General features: G+C 34.8%; 1 protein-coding gene across 1 annotated transcript; it reads left to right on the top strand.

Annotated features, from left to right (window-relative positions):
* The first annotated feature begins 9853 nt into the window (after nucleotides 1-9853).
* On the top strand, nucleotides 9854-17500 carry CYP7A1 (cytochrome P450 family 7 subfamily A member 1). The gene is made up of 6 exons (XM_079112334.1): nucleotides 9854-10012; nucleotides 11210-11450; nucleotides 12321-12907; nucleotides 13938-14068; nucleotides 15337-15512; nucleotides 16049-17500. Exons 1-6 carry the CDS (start codon nucleotides 9933-9935, stop codon nucleotides 16346-16348), a joined length of 1515 nt encoding a protein of 504 aa, XP_078968460.1. The 5' UTR covers nucleotides 9854-9932; the 3' UTR covers nucleotides 16349-17500.
* The last annotated feature ends 4765 nt before the right edge of the window (nucleotides 17501-22265 follow it).

Raw genomic sequence — 22265 nt, 5'->3', positions numbered from 1 at the left:
TGTTCTATTTCATTGATAGTTATTGTTAATCTCTTACCATGCCTCATATATAAATAAATTTTACCATGTATGTATGGGTAGTAAAAAGCGTATATGGAGGATGTGGTACTATTCTAGATTTCAGACACCCACCCCATGGGTGTCTTGGAATATATCCTCCACCAATAAGGAGGGGAAATTACTGTACTTACAGAGAGTGGGTCAGTACATAATTGTCCACTAGAGGGCAATGTATGCATTAACTTTTTAAAATATGACAACCTAATTTCTAGCACAATTGTATTTTTTCCTTAGGAGGAAAAAAAAAAAAAAAAAAAGGAATGAACTCAAAAAACAAAAATACAAAAACTCACCTTATTTTCATATCACCTTCTGGTTTGTAAGACGATGGTAAGATATTTAATATTTTCCAGAAGTGCAAATAATATAGGAAAAAGCAAGCCAATTTGCAATACAAAAATTGTTACTAGACCCAAAGGACATTTTATAATGACCAAAGTGGTAAATCCAATAAGTTACAACAATTAAAAATATATGTACACTTAACAACAAAGTCCCAACTACATCAAATAAAACTTACAGAATTTAAGAGAGAAATAGACAATTCAGTAATAATAGTTAGGGACTTCAATACTTCACTTTAATAATGGATAAACAACTAGAGAGAAGGTCAATAGAAAACTAAAAGATAAAACAGCACTATAAACAAACGCTACCCAATTTAGAACACTCCATCTGACAAAAGCAGAATAAAAATTCTTGAAGAAATGTGGAACATTCTCTAGGGTGGATATATGGCAGGCCATAATATAAGTCTCAATAATTTAAAAGACTTAACTCATATAAAGTATGTTCTCTAACCATAATAGAATAAAATTAGAATTCAAATCAAAAGATATTTGGGAAATTCACAAATATATGGTTATTAAAAACTACTTTTTTTTTTTTTTTTTTTTTTTTTGCAGTGCCGGGGTTTGAACCCAGGGTCCTGTGCAAGGCAGGCACTCTACCAACTGAGCTATCTCCCCAGCCCTAGAAACTACTCTTAAATAACCAATGAACAAAGAGGAAATCATAAATGACACTAGAAAATATTGTGTGATGAGTGGAATGAAAACACAGAAACCCCAAATTTATAAGATATAGCATAAACAGTGTTTAGAGGAAAACTTGGAACTTAAATGCCTGTATTAAAGTAGAAGAAAGATATCACATTATTAATCTAATAATTTCCCTTGGGAACTTAGAAAAATAAGAGCCAGATAAATGCAAAACAAGGAGCAAGAAGGAAAGAATACAAATCAGAGATAAAATAGAGAATAGAAAAATAACAGGGACAATAAACAAGTCCAAAAGTTGGTTTTGATCCAACAAAACTGATAAATCTTTAGCAAAGCTCAGGGGAGGGGGAAATTTCAAATTATTAAAGTTAAGAATAAAGGAGACAATATTCCTCCTTACATTACAGAAATAAGAAGGATGTTGAAGGAAGGCTGAGAATAATTGCATGCAAACAAATCAGATAACCTAGATGAACTGAATATATTTCATATTCCAGAAAGGTACAATCTATCAAAATTGACTCAAGAAGAAATAAAAAAAATCTCAGTAGACCAACATAACAAGAAAGAAGAGTGAAGCAGAAACTTTAAAAAAATCTGGAGGAACAATCCCAGAATCAGATGGCTCCACTGGTGGATTCTACTGAAGATTTAAGGAAAGAATACAGTAAATTCATTCGGAAACTAAAAGAGGAGGGATTACTTCCTAACCCATTTTATTGACAAGGCATTGCCTGACAATAAAAATGAAAGACATTATAAGTAAAATCAACTATAGAACAACATATTTTATTAAAATGCTAAAATCCTCAATGAACAAAATCTAGCAACATACAAAATTATTATACATACTGTTTTAGTCAACTTTTTCACTTCTGTGACTAAAAGGATCTTACCAGCACAATTGTAGAGGAGAAAAGGTTTATTTGAGGGCTCACAATTTCAGAGGTCTTAGTCTACAGAAGACCGGCTCCATTCCTCGGAGTTGGAGGTGGGGCAGAACATCATGGCAGAAGAGTGTGGCAGGGGGAAGCAGCTCACATCATCAGAAAGCAGAAAGAGAGAGAGAGAGATTCCACTCTCCAGATACAAAATATACACCCCATAACCATGCCCCAATTCCCACCTCCTCCAGTTACACCCTACCACTTCAACTAATCCCACCTGGGATTAATTCACTGATTGGGTTAAGACTCTTACAACCCAATCATTTCTCCTCTGAATCTTCCTGAATTGTCACATGTGAACTTTTGGAATATACCTCACATTCAAACCATAATACATACCATGACCATGTGGGACTTATCCCAGGAATTCATGAATAGTTCAACATACAAAAGTCATGCAGTGAAATATATAATATAAATATAATAAGGGGAAAAACATGATTATTTCATGATAGATGCAGATAATAGATAATACATGATAGATGCAGAAAAAGCATCTTACACCCTTCCCTGAAAAACACTCTATAACTAGAAAAAGAAGGGTACTACTTCACTATGATAAAGGAAATCTATGACAAACCCTCAGCTAATATCATAGTTAATGGTAAAAGACTAAAAATATTTCCCCAGAGATCAAGAACACGACAAGGATATGTTTTTAGCATTTCTATTCAACATTGTGGTGGAAGTTATATCTAATGCATTTGGGCAAGAAAAGGAAATAAAAGTAAAATTATCTCTGCTTTAAGAATTTATAAACTTATATATTAAAAATCCCAAAGAATCCACTAAACACCACTTAATAAACAAGTTCAGCAAAGTTGCAAGATAAAAGATCAACTTCCAAAAATTGGCACATTTCTATATGTTAGAAATGAACATTTTGTAAATAAAGCTAAAAAATAATCTCATGTATAATAGCATCAGTAAGAATAAAGTAATTAAGAATAAATTTAATTAAAAAGTACAAGATTTGTTTATTGAAAACTACAAATCATTTTTTTGAAGGTACCAGGGATTGAACTCAGGAGCACTCTACCACTGAGCTACATCCCCAGCTCTATTTTTATTTTATTTAGAGAGAGTGTCTCACTGAGTTGCTTAGCACCTCCTTTTTGCTGAGGCTGGCTTTGAACTTGTGATCTTCCTGCTTCAGCCTCCTGAGCAGCTGGGATTACAGGCATGCAACACCATGCCCAACTACAAAACATTATTGAAAGAAATTACTGAAGACCTAAGTACTTGGAGAGAGAACCCATGTTCATAGATTGAAAGACTTTGTTAAAATGATAATATTCTTTCTACAAATTGATCTAGAGATTGACTATAATTCCTATCAAAATCCTAGCTTCTAATTTCACAGAAATGGACTAACTGATACTAAAATTCATATAGACATGCAAGTCATTCAGAATATTCAAAGCAATTTTTTAAATTTAATGCAATGGGAGGACTTGCTGATTTCAAAACTTACTACAAGGCTACTCTAATCAATGCTTGTGTTACCAGCATAAATATGAACATATAGTCAACTAAATAGGATTGAGACATTAGCCACAAATCCATACATTTGTAGTCAGTTTTTTTTTTTTTTTTTTTTAAACAAGAGTATCAGGAAATTTCAATGGGGAAAGAGTAGTCTTTGGGCAAATGGTGCTGAGACAACTGGACATCCACAGGTAAAAAAATGAATTTGGTCTGCTATCTTATGTCACATACAAAAATCAATGCAAAATTAATCAAAGGCCTAATTTAGGAGCTAAAACTGTAAAACCTTAGAATAAAATGTAGGCATAAATTGTCACTTTTCTTAGATATGACACAGCAAGTCTAATCCTCAAAGAAAAAAATTGCACTTCATTGATATTAAAAAGTTTTGTGCATTCAAAGACATTATTAAGAAAGGGGGACAAGCTACTTTCATAGAATTGGCTCCTTTATTCCCCCTGCCCCCACTTCCCTTTCATTTCTCTAAAGTGGGGGAAAAAGCTACTTAACTATTTCATGGAATTACCTCAATTCTTTGCTATCAACCCTCATGCTCCTTTATTTCTTTGTTTCTCCTTGAGAAGAGAGGTTGGTTGAGGCAAGTCTGATAAACCAGTTGGGCTTCTTACACTAGCTTCAGAAGGCTGAGATTAAGGTGAGACTTATCATAAATGAAAAAGAACCACTTAACCTTCTTTCATCCTAGGTCCTCAAGCCGGTCTTTACCTTGGGCAAATGGAGTTTTCCCTGTGGTGCAACATAACATAGCAGGGACTGCCCTGGGCTTGGAGCCAGAGCCTCACAGTATTAAGTCATCTGTACATAGAGAAAAAAAGTGCCCATCTCATATTGCTACCCTGTGGATTAAATGAGGTAAACTTGTGAAGACCTTGGCACCATTGATGCATTGGCCTGACCTTTCCTAATAATAGAAATGATGGTTTCTTTATCTGAAACTAAACAGTGCATTGGCTCTCCTATTACCTGGCTATACCCCCTTCACGGCAGAGATTTTATCTTCCCTATTTACCTCTGTATCTTCAGCACCTCAAAAATGCCTGGCACAATGTAGGCACTAAGTTAATATGAATGAACAAAATGCATGGAATAAATATTAGGTGAATGATTGACTCACATAAGTGGTGGCATGTTCACCCTTCCTAAATCTGCCGTCAGGTGCCCTTTAGATCCCTTACACTTCTTGTGAGGTACTGGGCTATAAAAATGGAATGCAGAGCTTCATTTTGGAAAAATCAAAACCAAAACCTGAATTTGTCATTTCATAATTACAGCAAACATTTTTGAGCATAAACTGTGCTAAAGACTAAGCATTTTACACATATTTTCTTCATTCATCATAATATCTACATTATGAGCCATGTACTATAATCATCCCCACTTTACAGATAAGAAAGCAAAGACTTAGGATAAATGTTTTGTTCAAAGGTAAACATTTAGTGGCAGAGACAAGATACAAACACAGATTTCATTCCAGCTTCCTCTCCATTGCTCATTTGAACTATTTGAAGGTATGTTATGTTTCCCATGAAAGCCTCATGCTGCATCTTTAACATGGCCAAAATACAGGCCCTGCCTGAGTTGTTTATTTCATTCATAAGTGAACACCTCAAAATGAATGTTAAAAATTATGAAGATTCTCTGAAATAAGACTTACCAACACCTTTTTATTCTCTAGATCTGCTAGGCATTTACAACTCTAAAATCATGTACTTAAGATCCAAAACTATACTTGAGAGTCAGATGATCTATTTTTGCCATATTTTTTCCTATTCCTTCATGGGAACATGACTCAGATGTGAATACACATATTTTTAGATACCTTATTTTGAAAGACTCAAATTGATCATCAGAAGGTTTCCCCAGCCCAGTCCACTATGGTCTGCTGCTGATTGGTCCTGAGTTATGAATCTCATGGCAGCTTTGATTCACAGTAGCTCTGTGATGCACTTGGAAAATGGAAAGCATTGCCTTAATTGAGGCAATCTGTTTTCCTCTACAGAGTGCTGGTTTGACTTGTGGGTTCAGGAAAACAAGTGGTTGATTCAATGTGTATCAATATTCATAATTCATTATTTAAAGCAATCAGATTGGTGTGTGTGTTCTGTTTATTGAATTATTTTTTATTTTTTATAATAGTCATTATAATAGTCATCTTATTATAATAGTTGTTGTTATTATTATTATTATTTTGCCATGCTGGAGATCAAGCCTAGACTCACATGTGCTCAGTAAGTATTCCACCATTAAGCTATACCCCCAGCCCTTTTTATTATTATTTTTTGAGATGAGGGCCTTTCTAAATTGCCTGGGCCTGTTTCCCCACCCCCAACCCCCTCTCTCCTCTCCTTTTGTTGTTGTTATACTGGGGATTTAACCTAGGAACTCTCTATCACTGAGCTATATCCCCAGTACTTTTTATTTTTAATTTTGACACAGGATCTCACTAAGTTGCCCAGGCTGGCCTGAACTTGTGATCCTTTTACCTCAGCCTCCTGGGTCGCTGGGATTACAGGCATGTGCCACCACTCCTGGCTGTTCTTAATGGATAAAGCTGAAAGCTTTCATTGTTCTTTTAACTTTCTACTCCTCTGGTTTAAGATTCCATGTTTTGTATATTTTTGTTCATGGGGATGGGGTTTTTGACTCAGACCCTATAGTATCTGAGGCCCAGAGTAAGTTCTTCTTCCACATTTGTGTGGTTCTATGCACAACTCCACGCAAATGAAAAGGAAACTGATAGGCTATGGAGGGATTAGAATTTAGATAAACTCGGTTTAGCATGTCAGCCTTCTGGCAACTATTCCTCTTTCTTCATCAGGGGACTTACCCTCTCCTCTATTGCAAATGGAAACTTCACAGGGTCAGGGTTATGGCTGTCTTGTTTATATTGTGTTTCGTAGGCGCTGGGGGTAGGGTGGGGAGGCGGGAGGAGGTAGAATAAACTAAAATTTCACCAGCTGAAACAGAAAAGAAAAACAGGCAAAGGGCTTGGCTATTGAGGCAGCATTTATTTGATCCCTGATGCACCAGGCATGATGCTAAAAACTCCTCAAGATGTCATAAGATCCATACAGTTTCATGTATGCCTTGTATTCATCAGGAGGCCACTTAGGTATTTCTCCGCAGTCTGTTGATAGATTTGACAGCTGTAACAAGCATGTGAATCCCCACCTCCGGGATTAGAAGCAGCATATGAGGGCTATGATAGATGCCATTTGTGGACCTACGACAGCAATAAGAAGAGAAATTCTCAGAAGGAAAGATACAAATCACATGTAACAAGGAAAAATATAAATATTAATATTCAAGCATCTGTTTTTGTGTGTATGTGTGTGTGTATTTCCAGTTTCTCCTTTTCTGTATATAAAAGAGTTTATTAGTGAAGGAATAAAAAGAGTAGCCCAGGATAAGGGAAACTGACATATGCACTACCCAGACTCTATTTTCTATGCAAACTATTTTTCCTTTTTGGTGGGTTGCTGGGAACTGAACCCAGGGTCCAATGCATACTACATAAGTACCCTACCAGTGAGCTAACACCCCAGCCCCTAGGCAGGTTCTATTTGAAAGGAGTTTGAAGTGCTTTGAGAGTGGGTAAAGAAGACAAGTTATAAGGATGTTTTCCTGAGGTGATGAATACATTTCTCCTTTACATTTTGAAATTTTTGATATGATTATAAATTCACATAATTTTGCAGAGAGTACCAAAGAGTTCTATATTGCCACTGTTTCTCATTTTTGTCTGTTTGAAAGATGATTCTAGAGGGTTAAATTGTTTGAATATTAGATTTCTGTTTTCTCTGTGAAATTTTGCTCTGACAGGCTATTTAAATGTTCAGGTTCTTCATAAATCTTATAAAAAGAAGATATATTAATTTATAAATGTCAGCCTAAATATATTTAATGTGTACAAAGTACTGAAAAAAAATCTAGATTCTGAGAAAATCTGTGTACTTCCAATAATAATTGATATTAATTATTGTGATCATAAATTACAACTTATGGTTTATACTAAAGGAGGCAAAAATTTACAAATCTATGGAATCTATAGCTAAGACTAGATATAACCCAAATGTCCATCAATAGGGAATTCATTAAATAAGTTGTAGTAGATTTATTCATTGAGATTCTAAGAACATATTAAAAGTATGACATACATATGTCATATACATATGTCTGTATATATACACATTTATATATGTGTATATATATTTATATTATTGTTTTAATGTTTATATTCATGGGAAATTCTGAGGCATGGTATTTGATTTTTTAAAATACGATTGAAAAACAGTCTTTAATAAAACCCTATATGTGTTTATATGAGTCACTCACTACCTCCATGTTGCCAAATCCAATGGCCATTTTTTTGGGGGGGTACCGGAGATTGAACTCAGGGGCTTTTGACCACTGAGCCATATCCCCAGCCCTATTTTGTATTTTATTTAGAGACAAGGTCTCACTGAGTTTCTTAGCACCTTGCTTTTGCTGAGGCTGACTTTGAACTCACGATCCTCCTGCCGTAGTTTTCTGAGCCTCTAGGATTACAGGCACACCACTGGGCACGGCTTAATGGCCATTTTTAAAAATCATCTTAGTTTCCTCAGTTGAATATAGTTAATCATTCATTTTTCTTCAAATGGATTCTACACTTGCTTTCTGTGACTCAGTATTCTCTGAATTTTCCTCCTGGTTCTTCCTTATCCTTCTCTTCCACCTCTCTGACTAAGCTATGTGGATAGAGTACTCTGCGGCCTGGTGGTGAATTTTGCATCTTTATCATTACTTTCTCCCCAGGTGATCTGATCTCATAAGGCCTCTTGGCTTTAGATACCATTCAAATGCTAATAACTTGAAATTTATATCTCCAGTGCTGGCCTACACCTTAGCTTTAGGCTCTTCAATTGTCAAGCTGAAATTGACCTTTGGATTTCTAGTAGATTTCCCAAACTTTAGATCTTCAAATGTCTCAAATAATATTCAAACCTGTTGCCCTCCAAAACCTCTTTCCCCATTCCAAGTATCCCTACATGAACTGGCTCTTGACAATCTTTTTGCCTTTTATCTGAATCAACTTTCTCCTCATTCACTCTGCTCCATTCTCTCTGTTCTTCTCTCTAGTTCTTAGACATATCAAGTTCATCCTTGATTCAGGATGGCATTTGCTGTTCCCTCCTCCTAGGATGTTATTCAGATGTTCACATGTGTGATTCCTTTTTTGAATTTAGATTTCAATTGTTATCTTCTCAGAGAAGCCTTCTCTGTTCAGGAAAGTTATCCTTGTCCCCCAGAAGCTCTCCACTCTGTTTTATTTTATATATATATTGTTATCTGTTTCACCACTGGAATACAATCTCTATGAGATCAGAGGACCTGTCTATCTCATTAATGCTTTTAATCAGAATACCTTAAAAGAGATCCTGGGACATAATTAAATACACAATTAATATTTATATTAAATAGGGGGCTGTGTCTATAGTTCAGTGGTAGAGTGATTGCCTGGGATGCATGAGTTTGATCCCCAATACTGCAAAAAATACAAAAGTTAAAATTTGGAAAGATATATGTCAAACATTTTATAATGATTACCTCGGACTGGAAATAGTCTGAAGTAAATTATGAATTGATATTCATTTCAACCAAAATACATTTCAGTTGGTCTTAAATTATTTGAATTAAAAACACATTATTAAAAAAACACATTATTATAATGATTAGAAAAATTAATACACACTTTAATAACAAATAATTATTGATAAAGTTTGAAGCTGTATTTATCTGGAAGATGCATTTATATGGAACAGTTCTTTCCTAGTGATTGTAGGTGAGTAACATGTTTCAATCTATGTAACATAGCTATGATTTTGTAAAAGCACTGAAACATGAAGCAAGAGAAGTATCCACCCAGTTCTTTCCTTTGAACTCAATCACTGTGTCTTTCTGGAAAATCATTTAAATTAATTTCTTCTTCAAAAAGCAACAAATCAAATCACTTACTTGATTTATATCTTATGCTTCTTTTTCTTCAAATTATATTTTACAACTGAGTTAGATTTGTTCATCTTGAATCGGTTTGTTCTTTTTATAGAAATATCAAACTTGTAACATTAGCTGTTGTTCCCAGGTCCTAATGTTAAGTCAATATCTGTTTGAAAGACCTTCAGCTTATCAAGTATTGCAGGTCTCTAATTGTTTTGGAACCTCTTCTGACACTATGAACTTAGTTCAAAGGCCAGTTAATACCCCCCCACCTTTTTTTTCCTAATATGATGAACAAATGATTAATTGTTTGCTTTGGTCATCCAAGTACAAGTTATTGGGTATAAAAAGAATAGCTTGCGTCTCTGTTCAGGGGTATCCTTACCTTTCAAATCACAGATTCTCCTTCTTTGGAGATTTTCATTAGGTTTGCAAAATGATAACCATATTTTTGATCTGGGGAATTGTTGTAGCAATATGCTGTTATTTATGGCTTATTTTTGGAATAAGGAGAAGGTAAGAAAAGTTTTTTTCTTTATTTTTAGTTCATTTATCTAGTGTTCTTTTACTATACAATAAATTATTATACAATATAATAAATTTGATTTCTATATTTACACAAATACTTCTTGATATTTTCACATTAAATTTTTAAGTGATTTTTTTTTTTTTTACTAAATCTAACAAAATATATTATGACAGTTTCCCTTTTTAGTATTGACACATACCAGTGGTGATATATATACTTGTTAAACACAATTGAGAGAAAATTTGTAAGATCTTTGTGTGTGTTTATGTGTACATGTACGTGTACAGAGCAAGCCCAAGGGATACAAGTGGCAAGTGGAAATCTACAATGGAGAGGGTTTCTTTCTATCACAAGGATTAAACAGAGACTCTGACTAAATAAGTATTCTCTTTTCAGCTAGTTCTTGTGCACAGATTCAGCCTAAGCCTGGGCAAGAATGTAGAGCCCAAGTTAATCATTCTATTACTTTTTTTTCTTTATTAATGTCAATCAACCATGGTGATTGTGAAACTCTGCTAAATGTGTATGTGACACCACTTTCATGAATGTATCACTGATTTACAGTTGATTCAAGAAATACAAATCCAGAGCCATACTTCACTTAACTTCTGATTGGTTCAAAGAGTAGTTAGGGGGAGGGCATGTAGATATTTGGTATAAAGTCAATCTCAAAACAAGACTAACCTCCAGTAGATCTTCAGCTCTGTGGACTGGTATGTGTTGTCTACCTTCTGCAAGTTTCTTTGTCCTTTGAGGTACTTTAACCCAGGCCTGATCATTTCCAGTCTCAATTGAATTACTTACCTTCACAATAGGAAAATAGCCACTTTATATTCTGTTATCCTCTGAAGAGGGACAGTAGTTTATGTTGCAAAATAAATGTTTATCTTTTCTAATACAAAACATTTAAGATAGTATGAAAGAGCATTACATTATAGTTGATGATCCTATAATGAGAAATGAGAAATTAGATGGATGAATTTAGTAATAATTTTCATCAACATATCATGTGGTGACTAGGTTAATAAAATCTATTTTAGTAAGAGTCCTATCAACAAAAGAAGTACCAATAAACTGCAGAATTTTGATGTTTGAAGTCAATGGTAGAAATTTGAACACCTGACATAAAAAAAGCAACCAAAATATGTAATTTTCTATATCTGTCATACATTTGTATCTTACAGGCGAATGGGTGAACCACCTCTGGAGAATGGGTTCATTCCATACCTGGGCTGTGCTCTGAAATTTGGGGCCAATCCTCTTGAGTTCCTCAGAGCAAATCAAAGGAAACATGGGCATGTTTTTACCTGCAAACTAATGGGAAAATATGTCCACTTCATTACAAATCCCTTGTCATACCATAAGGTGCTGTGCCATGGAAAATATTTTGATTGGAAAAAGTTTCACTTCACTACTTCTGCGAAGGTAGCCTATTTTGCATTTATACAGCATTCTGTTTGCTTCTTGTCTGTTAATATATAAACCTATTTAGAAATTTTGAAGTTTTTAGATTGCTAGATAGAGGTGTTAGAGAATTACCCTATTTTGGAGATTCTTAGAAACAGAATAAGTCAAATTAGATACAACCTCTTAGTATTAGCTATTAAAAAAATCAAACTAGGTATATATTTATCATTTGTTAACTAGCTAATGAAAGAGAAATAAAAATTAAATGTTTTACTGAGGTAGATGGCACTGTTTTAATAAGACAGATACAAACTCATACCATCAATGATGTCTATACAACATGCAGAGTACATGCGATGGAAATCTAACATCCATCCATATTCACACCACACAAGTGTTCCATTTTGTTAAGAAATTCAACAAACATTTAAGTACCTTTTTGATGTCATCTAAGAAACTGTTAAAGAGGAAAAAGTCAATACTTTCTGAGTTTCTGTAAAGAAATATTAGACACAGTCTTTGCCACTAAGTAGCTTAAAGTGTGATTAAACTGCATCTACAAAGATACAACAAAGAATGAATAATCATCCAATAATCAATAATTCAACAATAAATGTTATTGATTATTATCAAATTAGTGAGCAAATAAGTGCAGCAACATAAGAAATAGATGACTGGGGTGGTCTGGAGCACTTTCACTGAAGACCTGCGATTTAAACTTAGCCTTAAAGGAAAAGTTTGATTTAGCCATTTCTTTGCAAAGTACTATGAAATTGTATGTGAGGAGACCAAGCAGAGAAGTATGAAAGCATCCAATGTGTTTCTAAGTCATTTGCTAATACTAGGTCAGGTTTAATTAATATTTTCACATGTTTTATTTCTTGTCAGGCTTTTGGGCACAGAAGCATTGATCCAAGTGATGGAAATACCACTGAAAACATAAATGACACTTTCATCAAAACCCTGCAGGGTGATGCCTTGAATTCCCTCACGGAAACCATGATGGAAAATCTCCAACTTATACTGAGACCTCCCATCCTTCTTCAATCAAAGAGCTCTGTTTGGGTGAAGGAAGGGATGTACTCCTTCTGCTACCGAGTGATGTTTGAAGCTGGGTATTTAACTCTCTTTGGCAGAGATCTTACAAGGCAGGATGTACAAAGTGCCCTTATTCTAAACAACCTTGACAACTTCAAGCAATTTGACAAAGTCTTTCCAGCCCTGGCAGCAGGCCTCCCCATTCATATGTTCAAGACTGCTTACCAAGCCCGGGAAGAACTGGCCCAGGGCTTGAGGCATGAGAACCTGAAAACAAGGGATCAGGTCTCAGAACTGATTCGCCTACGCATGTTTCTGAATGACACACTCTCCACCTTTGATGACTTGGAGAAGGCCAAGACTCACCTCGCTGTCCTCTGGGCATCACAAGCAAACACCATTCCAGCAACTTTCTGGAGCTTATTTCAAATGATTAGGTGACTAGCAATGTACCTATTTATTTCCCTATTCTAGGAGAAAGCATAAGTTCAACCATTTTAACTTTAAAAAATGAGAAGCTTCTTAGTACTTTTTCATGTCACCAATCAAGAATATAACTTAGGCTTATAAGTGTTTAATACATACAACTCATTCAATACTCACAAAAGCGTAGCATTTTGTAGAAACAGTTCCAGAGAAAGGGATGTCATTGCAGCCACAGACCTCAACTGGGCTGGCCCTGGGTCAATTCAGGCAACTGGCCCAGAGTCCTAGCTTTTAACCTCACACTGTTGCTCATGTCCTTACCTTAGTCCAGAGTGCAGTCTTCATCATCATAAAACTGTATTTAAATGATTACTGACTTATATGACTACACCTAATTTTGCTGACTTAAATTACTTGACCAGAATAAATTCACACAATACCAGTTTAATATCATATAGGTAATTATAAGCATACTTTATGATCTTCACACAAATACTTTTCAGTTAAACAATTTTGAAACTTACATCACTGTAACTATGTAACAGAACCCCAAGATCACTGAGGCTCCAACAAACTTCCATGAACTAAAATGAAATAGCCTTTACTTCACAATCCAAAATTATAATATAAATTAAAATGCTGAAATCATGGTATGTTTGTCAAGGGTAAATTCAAATTTCCATCTGAAATTTAGCCAAAACTGTGTAATTGTTATCTTAGATGCAATTTTTCTTCTAAATTACTATGTTTATGAACCACTGACTGTCTAATCCTAATTAAAATTATTTATGTATAGAGAACTGAGCCAAGTTTTACTTTTATGTAACAAGGCCCTTTTAAGGCACAATTTTTGCCAACACCCTAGGGCATAAACATAATTATAAATATGGTACAAATAAATGGAAATATTCCTTTTCCACCTTCCCTGGTACCTTGATCACCTCATTAAAAGAAGGGGGGAAATGTCTATTTGCTTATAGATCTCCAAGCATAAAAAAATTTATTTTCTGTGTATTTTTCTTTTATCTTAATTTTTAATAGGAATCCTGAAGCAATGAAAGCAGCTACTGAAGAAGTGAATAAAGCACTGGAGAATGCTGGTCAAAAACTCAGTTTTGAAGGCAATCCTATTTATTTGAATCAACTGCAACTAAATGACCTGCCAGTCCTAGGTGTGCTTGCTACTCTACATTCCTCTTATTGTGTCTTAACGGTGGTCAACATATATTATGCGCTTGAGTTCTAGACATTATGCTAAATAATTTCAAATGATTTGGCTCTTTTAATCCTTACAACAATCCTATAACTAGAAAATATTGCTATTTCTATAAACCAAGGGAGGAAACTGACACCTAGAGGCTGAGCCTGATGAAGGTGGAATGGTGGGAGCTAATGGGTGACTGTTGGTACCATACTGTGCAATCACCACCCTAGAATCCTGTAGCTCTTGTTTTTTCCTTTTGCCACTAATCTTACAGTTAGAACAACCATGTCACTCATTTGCATGAAATAACAGGGGACAAATTACCTTCAAGAAACCATAATTAACTACATGGGTTTGGTGGTGAGATTGAATGCTGTTTGATTTTTCTTCCTTTTATTTTTCTATATATATTTTATAGAAATACAAAAATGTGTTTCTCCAAAGGAAAGACATGCTTTTAGGGACAGTTTACCAGAAAGGACAGAAGAAAATCTTAGTTTCTAGGCTGACCTCTGTCCGAGGCTTGAACACATCCCTTCTCTTTTGGGAGCCTTACTTTTCTCATTTATAAATAAAGAGCTGATCTGTGATTTTATACATAATCATGTGCTGAACTGGTAAAACACAATATGTGAGAGAGAGGCTGGAAAGTCAGGCCAGACCATTCCTAAGAACTCTGTATTTTACCCAGCAACAGAGCATCACCATACGCTATCAAATAGTATATGGATAAAAAAGAATTCTTGTAAATACCTAATTAAAACTGCAAGAAACACCTGGAAAAACAATTCTGTGTAAAAGCATTATCAGTATCTTAAATCTCAAAAGTGCAAAACTTTGAATAATTCATGTAAATTGGGTATTAATATTTCCAATTTTGTTAGCTGTTTAGCTTCACATAAAAATAAGAGTACTTTTCTATAAAATGATGAAAATGTAATCTCATTGATGACCAAGAAAACTATATCTTTGTAAAAAATTATTAGCTCAGATGATCAGATTAAAAAATATATTCAGACACAACTGTATCATTGATAACAGCATAATGGAGACAGAAAGAAAGCTTGGGAAGTTTTTATCTGGTCAGCCTTCCATGTTTTCTTCATCTTTGTGTTATTGGTTGTCAGAGTGTTTCAAACTCATAAGATACGGGCTTGAAATACTCAAATGGTTCTTTTCCATCCTCCTTTCCTTCCTTCCTTCTTTTCTCTTTTTCCTTTCTTTCAAAATATTTAGACAGCATCATCAAAGAAGCTCTGAGGCTTTCCAGTGCCTCCCTGAACATCCGGACAGCTAAGGAGGATTTTACTTTGCACCTAGAGGAAGGTTCCTATAACATCCGAAAAGATGACATCATAGCTCTTTACCCACAGTTAATGCATTTAGATCCAGAAATCTACCCAGACCCTTTGGTAAGTGACTGTTCATAAAAATTTGGTATTCAAGGTAGCGATCTCATCTAAAGAGGAAGGGCATTTACAATTTGATCATTGTAGCCATAGGGATTATCCCCTTAATCATGTTAAATCGTCATATATTTTGGAAAATTTGGATAGTGACCTAAATTTTTTATTTTTTTCTTGATATTTCTCACCCTATACCCTATGCCAATTACATTTGCAGTAATGATAATAAAGTTGCCTCCTTTCTTTTTTCTTAAAATGTACTTACTCCCAAATCCATGAAATTGGAGGTTAATTTTTCCCCCCCTAATTTGAATGCTTCTTGCTGGTTCTGCCTGACAGAGGAGCTAGTCCCCAGGCAGGTATTATAAGGCTTTCTTGGTCCATCAGTTCTCATTAAGTTCCTGTCCCTTATTACTCTCAGTGAGTAGTGTATTTGCTAAATCATTAATAGAATGGACTAATAAAGAAAATTCCTCTTTGGAGCTTCCAGGTCAAGAAAGAAATATGTTTATAGGCTTGCTTTCTTTGTATTTTTATTGCAGATTTTTAAATATGATCGATATCTTGATGAAAATAGGAAGACAAAGACCACCTTCTACAGCAATGGCATCAAGTTAAAGTATTACTACATGCCTTTTGGATCAGGAGCTACAATATGCCCTGGAAGATTATTTGCAGTCCAAGAAATCAAGCAATTTCTGATTCTGATGCTTTCATATTTTGAACTACAGTTTGTGGACAGCCATGTTAAATGTCCCCCCTTGGACCAATCCCGTGCAGGCTTGGGCATTTTACCACCATTAAATGATATTGAGTTTAAATATAAATTCAAACATTTGTGAATATGTGATTGGAAAAAGAGGGCATTAAGCACAGGACTGCCGAGCACCACCAATGAAAAGTCCTTTTGGACAAACACATTTAGGGGTGATGGAATTTGGTTATCATGTCCAGTTTGGCTCACTGAAGCTTCCTCATGAGTCTAACATTTGAGTGACAGTTTTCAGATGACATCTCAGACAGCACTAGTGAAAAGTCTAGAAGCACTATAAGTTTTTCTCACTTGGATAAGTCAGTGGATGTTCATAAAGCTCGGGACTGAATTTCATTACTTTCAGAGGAAAATACTTTTTTTTTTCTCAAAATGAAGATATTTTAATTGGCAGAATTTTTTTTCCTAAGGAAATTGCTTTGTTTTTTAAAAAACCACTCACCAATCATGAAAAAAGATTCAAATTCACGTTTTAGTGAAATGGCATTGTTTTTTGACTAGATACTGAGGTTCTTCAGGTGTGAGCATATAATATAAAGGGTATTTTAAATGATTATATCGTGCTTTTTAATAAAAAGAATTTTTCAGCTTTCTCTATGTCCAGTGTATCCCTGTATTCAAGACTTTTGAAGTGATGATATGGTATCCTATAAACAATAAGGGTAGTTTTGATATTTGTCCTTTATGTTTTAACTTATTGTTGGTAGAAACTGTTATGCCAGGTTTTAGCTCTCTTCTCTGTACCTTTACTTGATTCATATGAATGTGAAGAATCATTTTCAGAGATTAAAAAAGCTCTTTTTCTGTATTACTGAATATGTATCAGTGAAAAGAATGCAGCTCGTATGTGATACATTTAAAAATTTTAAATGGATGAAAATCACCATTTTAAAAAGTTTGATTATGAAATATGCAGAGTTCATTAAGTAAAGCTTGACATTATGCTTTAAATACTTTTTATTTCTAAAGGAACTGCAGTTGAGAAAAATAATTTAAGGCAAGATGATAGTGTTTAAATACTTTGTATATTGATGCTTTGGTGAACTATTTTAAGTGTTAAAGGTAGCTGTTGTGCTATTTTATTGATATTTCCATGTATATTTATATGTAAATTATATTTATCTTTTTCTTTCATTGTGAATATTAAGAAAATATTGTAACATTTGGTGATTTTGAAATTATTCATCTTTCAGAAATAAAAATATGAATGTGTATGTTTAAATTTTGAAGTATTCAAAATGTTTAAAACATCTGGCAACCTACAGATTTTATATTCAGAAATCATTCAAAATATTTGTGTCTTCAAATATTTTGAAAATAGTCAAAGTAATACTTCACTCAAAAATCTTTCTCATACTACATAAAATTCATTTAAAAAAACAATTGTGTGTGTGGTGCTGGGGATTGAATCTGAGGCCTCATACATGATAGGCAAGACTTCTATCATTGAGCTACATTCCCAGACCTAACTAAAGAAGTTTTAGTCTTGTTATTTAATATTACTGTGGAATTATTCCTTTAGTAGGATTTTTTTGACTTTCATTTTTATTTGTTTATTTATTTTCTTTATGTGGTGCTGAGGATGGAACCCTGTGACTCACACATACAACCCTGGCCCTAGTAAGGTATTTTTTATACCAATAAAATTACATTTGTTTAGATGAGGTTCAAGATTAACAAAATTCTGTTTTATGAAAATCTGTTTTAAATGGGATTTCATATGTGCTTTCCTAATAGATTGAATGGCTCTCTGAATACATTCATTGTTTCCATACATTTATTCTTCTCCAATAGGGGTCGGCAACTGATAGCCTACAGACCAAAGGTGTTACTCCACTGCTTTTGTATAGCCTGTAAGCTAAGAAAGGTATTTACAGCTTTAAATGGTTAAAAAAAAATCAAAAGAAGAATATTTCATGGTATGTGAGAAGTCTATGAAAAGCATATTTGCACATTCACAGTAAAGATTTATTTAATGCATAATGCCCATTTTTTTTGAATTATTATCTATAGCTGCTCTTACCATGTAATTGCAGAATTGAGTAACTGAAATAGAGACCATGTGGTCACAGACTCTAAAATATTTAAAATCTGGTCCTTCACTTTAACTGCCAAAACTTACTGTATGGCAATCCCCAAAGCTATTTTTATTATAATTTTATTAAAATTTTCAAAAGCACGTGAGTATATGAATTTTGTAAAGCATGTGAGGGGAATAAATTTTAAAAGCTATGGATGTAATTTTAAAAAAATAAAAAAAAAAAACCTTAGTTTTAGACCTTATTGAAGACTACTAAATCATTCTATTTAGGAAAAAGATCTTTATCTGAAAAGGCACCTAAATTAAAAACAAAATTGCAATAAACTGTTAGAAGATCAAATAGGCCTAGCAAAAATTACTGGTAAATTTATTCAGGATTATGGTGATCCAGATGTAGACTTGGCATGTGCCATCACATTGTGTCCTGCTCTGAGGTTCTTGTTACTTTTACCAGTATATTACAGAGGAGAAAAGGGGTCACAGGAAAGGTAAGTCACTGGCCCGAGGTCACCAAGCTGTGACAAGTGGAAGAACTGTGAGTATAAGAACCCAGGTAATTCTAACTTCAGAGCCAAGCCTTTTTCACTTTGTATTGGGTCTGAGTGACTGAGCATCTTGACTTGGATCATCAGGAAGCTACATCACAGTGAACAAAATCCATGACGTCAATTTTGTTCCTCTGTTAGGGAACATAACTGCAGTTGGGCTCAGTCAGTCCAATAGGTGGAGAAGGAGACCCAGAACTACACTGTGCTCACCTTCAGACAGGAAGGAGGCCCTTCAACTCACTAACAACTTGGAGCTGTTCATCATGCAATCTGGTGTCCTCTTAGGATCAGGGTTATACATTTTTGAGGTACTGGGAATAAGGTTTTGGCCTTGGTCTCATTACCAGATACCGAATATAGCTTCTCTCCAGGATATACCTTCTCTGCACCATGTTGGTTGACACCAACTCAGACCCTCAGACCTATGATAAGCATGAGGGGAAGACAGCAGTGCAGATGCGTTTTAGACCACAATATTCCAAATCATCTAGTCTAAGCTCTAATTTTAGTTAGAGACTGACATCCAGTGAAAGAAAAGGGATTTTTGTTTATGTTTGCACAGCAAATTATAGGGGAGACCTGGGTCTAGAAATCTCATGTTTGCAAATCAAATGCTATTAACTGAATTAACCAACATATACTCAACGTTATGAATCTTACCCTCCAAAACAGAGGCACTGGATTTCATAGACTTAAGAAAGTCTATTTCTTTATCTATAAACCTACATATGTAAAATACGAATAAGATAAATTGAAAATGAAAAATACCTGTATTTTGTTTTCAGTGCTGGGGATCAAACCCAGGGCTTGTGTATACTAAGTAAACACTATACCAACTGAGCTTCATTCCCAGCCCCTAACTCTCATTTTTAATTTAAAAAAGTGAACATTCTCAACTCCATATTAAAGAACCATTTCTCACTGAAAGTTACCCAGCAATCAGTGGTAAAGTTAATTAGAATATAAAGTTAACATCAGTTCTACCATAATTTATGATAGATTAAAAGGATGATAATGTCAAGAATTATAAATGTTTTAAAATTAGAGGGGAGATCAATGGAGTAAAGAAGAGTATTGAGGGGGAGGGAGGAGGAATAGGAAAAGGGAAAAATTTAAGGATTGAAATTGACAAAATTATGTTAGGCATATATATTAATATACCACTGTGAATTTCATCTTTATGCATATCTATAGAGCATTAAAAAACAGTAAATAAATAGAAGGTAGAGTACTAGAGCAGAGAAAGGGGAATTGAGGGAAGAAGGAAGAGAAGACAAGAGGATACACAAGGGACTGAGATGGAGCAAATTATATTCCATGCATGTGTAATTATTTGTCAAAATGAACCCAACTATTAGATGTAACTATAATGCATTAAAAAAAAAAATTAAAAAAAAAAGATTTATAAGTGTGTGAGAGAGTTTGGGGAAGAATAAAGGAATTAGAGGGGAAGGGATCATACCCCCTCCCACTTGCTATTTGGCAAAATTAAAAGGTTAAAAAACATAGGAACCCTCTACTTTAATGTAGATTTGCCAGGTTTTGTTGTTGTTTGTTGTTTTGCAAAATTTGTTTTTACTCAAATATTTAAAAAATTTTTTAATTCGTTCTAATTGGTTATACATGCCAGTAGAATGCATTTTGACACATTGTACACAAATGGAGCACAACTTCTCCTTCCTCTGACTGTACATGGTACTGAGTCACACCATTAGTGTAATCATACATGTATAGAGAGTAATAATGTCTGTCTTATTCTAACCGTCCTTTCCACCCCACCCACAAAGATGGTTTTAAAAGTGATTTTAGTTAGGGTTTTTATTTATAGTCTATTTTCAAGTTTTCAGCTTGGCGTATTTTATTTCTGACTTCTTATTCTTTGGAGAAGAACAAGGGAGAGGGGACCCAAGGGGAAATTGATAAGGTTTTGATTGTCTTTTTCCCAACAATTACCAACTTGTTAGCTAAATGTAAAGGTTTTTGTTGGTTTGTTTGTTGTACAGGAAAATACTTTTGTTCAAGGTTTTTCTTAGAATGTATTGATGAGAAGATGGCTAAGGGAAAGATTGGGGAACATAGTGGCAATCCCCCTGGAGTGCCTGGTGCTCCAGGTAACACAGTGTATTCCAAGGACCACCAAAACATGACAAGCAGAGGCAGCAGTTTCCTCAAAATTCTTGTCACTTCATCCAATTCAGTGGAGTGTTTCCAAAGCATGCCAGTTCCCTTAGGAAAGTAATCATATTTCATTCAACCATCCAGCCCACCAAAGCTCCTAAAGAGTGTCTTACACATACCAGGAGCTTAAACAGCTGAAGACAGGGAGGTAATAAGTGAATAATTTATGCGGAGGCGCTTTGTACTCTGTTTTTCTCCTTAGTCCAAGCTCCATCAAGTTGCAAATGCCTTGTTTGGCTGTTTTACTAGCAGACCTTTCTGCTTCTGTATTGATCTCCCACACTACTAAAATATTGGGAAAGAGTTACACACAGCACCGAGAACACAGATTACCTGTGCTCAGGCCCACATTGCATGATGAGGCAGATTTACTATTTGTTGAAACAAAGTGTAGGTGGCATGGTTGAAATGTGAATATTTTAAATTGATGAAGAAATAGTTTCAGTTTACCTTAAAAAAAAAAAAAAAAATGGAAGTCTTAAGAGAGGATGGGGACCTGAACATGAAGATTCTGAAGGGGTCATTTAGGTACTTTCAAGGGAGGCCTTTTTATAGGAGGTGGCTTCAAATCATAGCAACTCCAAGTTATATATGGGACTGGCTCACTTATTTTGTAACTGAGGAAAACAAGAAATTGTTTACTTTTCATTTTACCTCAAAGTTTACCCATTCATTTCCTTTCCATTCAGCTCTGTCACTATTAGCGGGGAAGTGAAGGAGAGAGGGCTAATGAAATCTTAAGAAAGATTTTGAGAAAGTGAGAAAGAGGTCTGTATTAGTCTCCTAATGCTACCATAACAAAATACGGTAGACCAGGTGGCTTAAATAATAGAAATTTACTTTTTCTCAGTTCTAGATGCTGGAAGGCCAAGATCAAGGTGCTGGCTGATCTAGTTCCTCTCTCCTTGACTGCTAGATGGCTACTTTCTCCCTATGGCTACTTTCTACCAGATGGCTACTTTCTCATGTCACCACATGATCTTTTCTCTCTGAGCCAGAAACCCTGGTATCTCTTCCTCTTCTCATAAGGACACCAGTGCCCTCAGATTAGCACCACCCCACCTTTGTGACTTTGTTCAATCTGAATTATTCTTAAAAAGGCTGCTATAATTTGGATGTGGTTTGTCTCCCAAAGTTTCATGTGTTGAAATCTTGGTCTCAGTGTGGCAGTGTTGAGAGGTAACTTGTAGAGAGGTAGGGCTTAGTGGAATGTGGTTAGG

The sequence above is a fragment of the Sciurus vulgaris genome (genome assembly GCF_902686455.1).
Source record: "Sciurus vulgaris genome assembly, chromosome: 1".
Taxonomy (NCBI): domain Eukaryota; kingdom Metazoa; phylum Chordata; class Mammalia; order Rodentia; family Sciuridae; genus Sciurus; species Sciurus vulgaris.
Note: the sequence above shows the minus strand (reverse complement) of the source record. Positions and strands in the feature narration are given on the sequence as shown.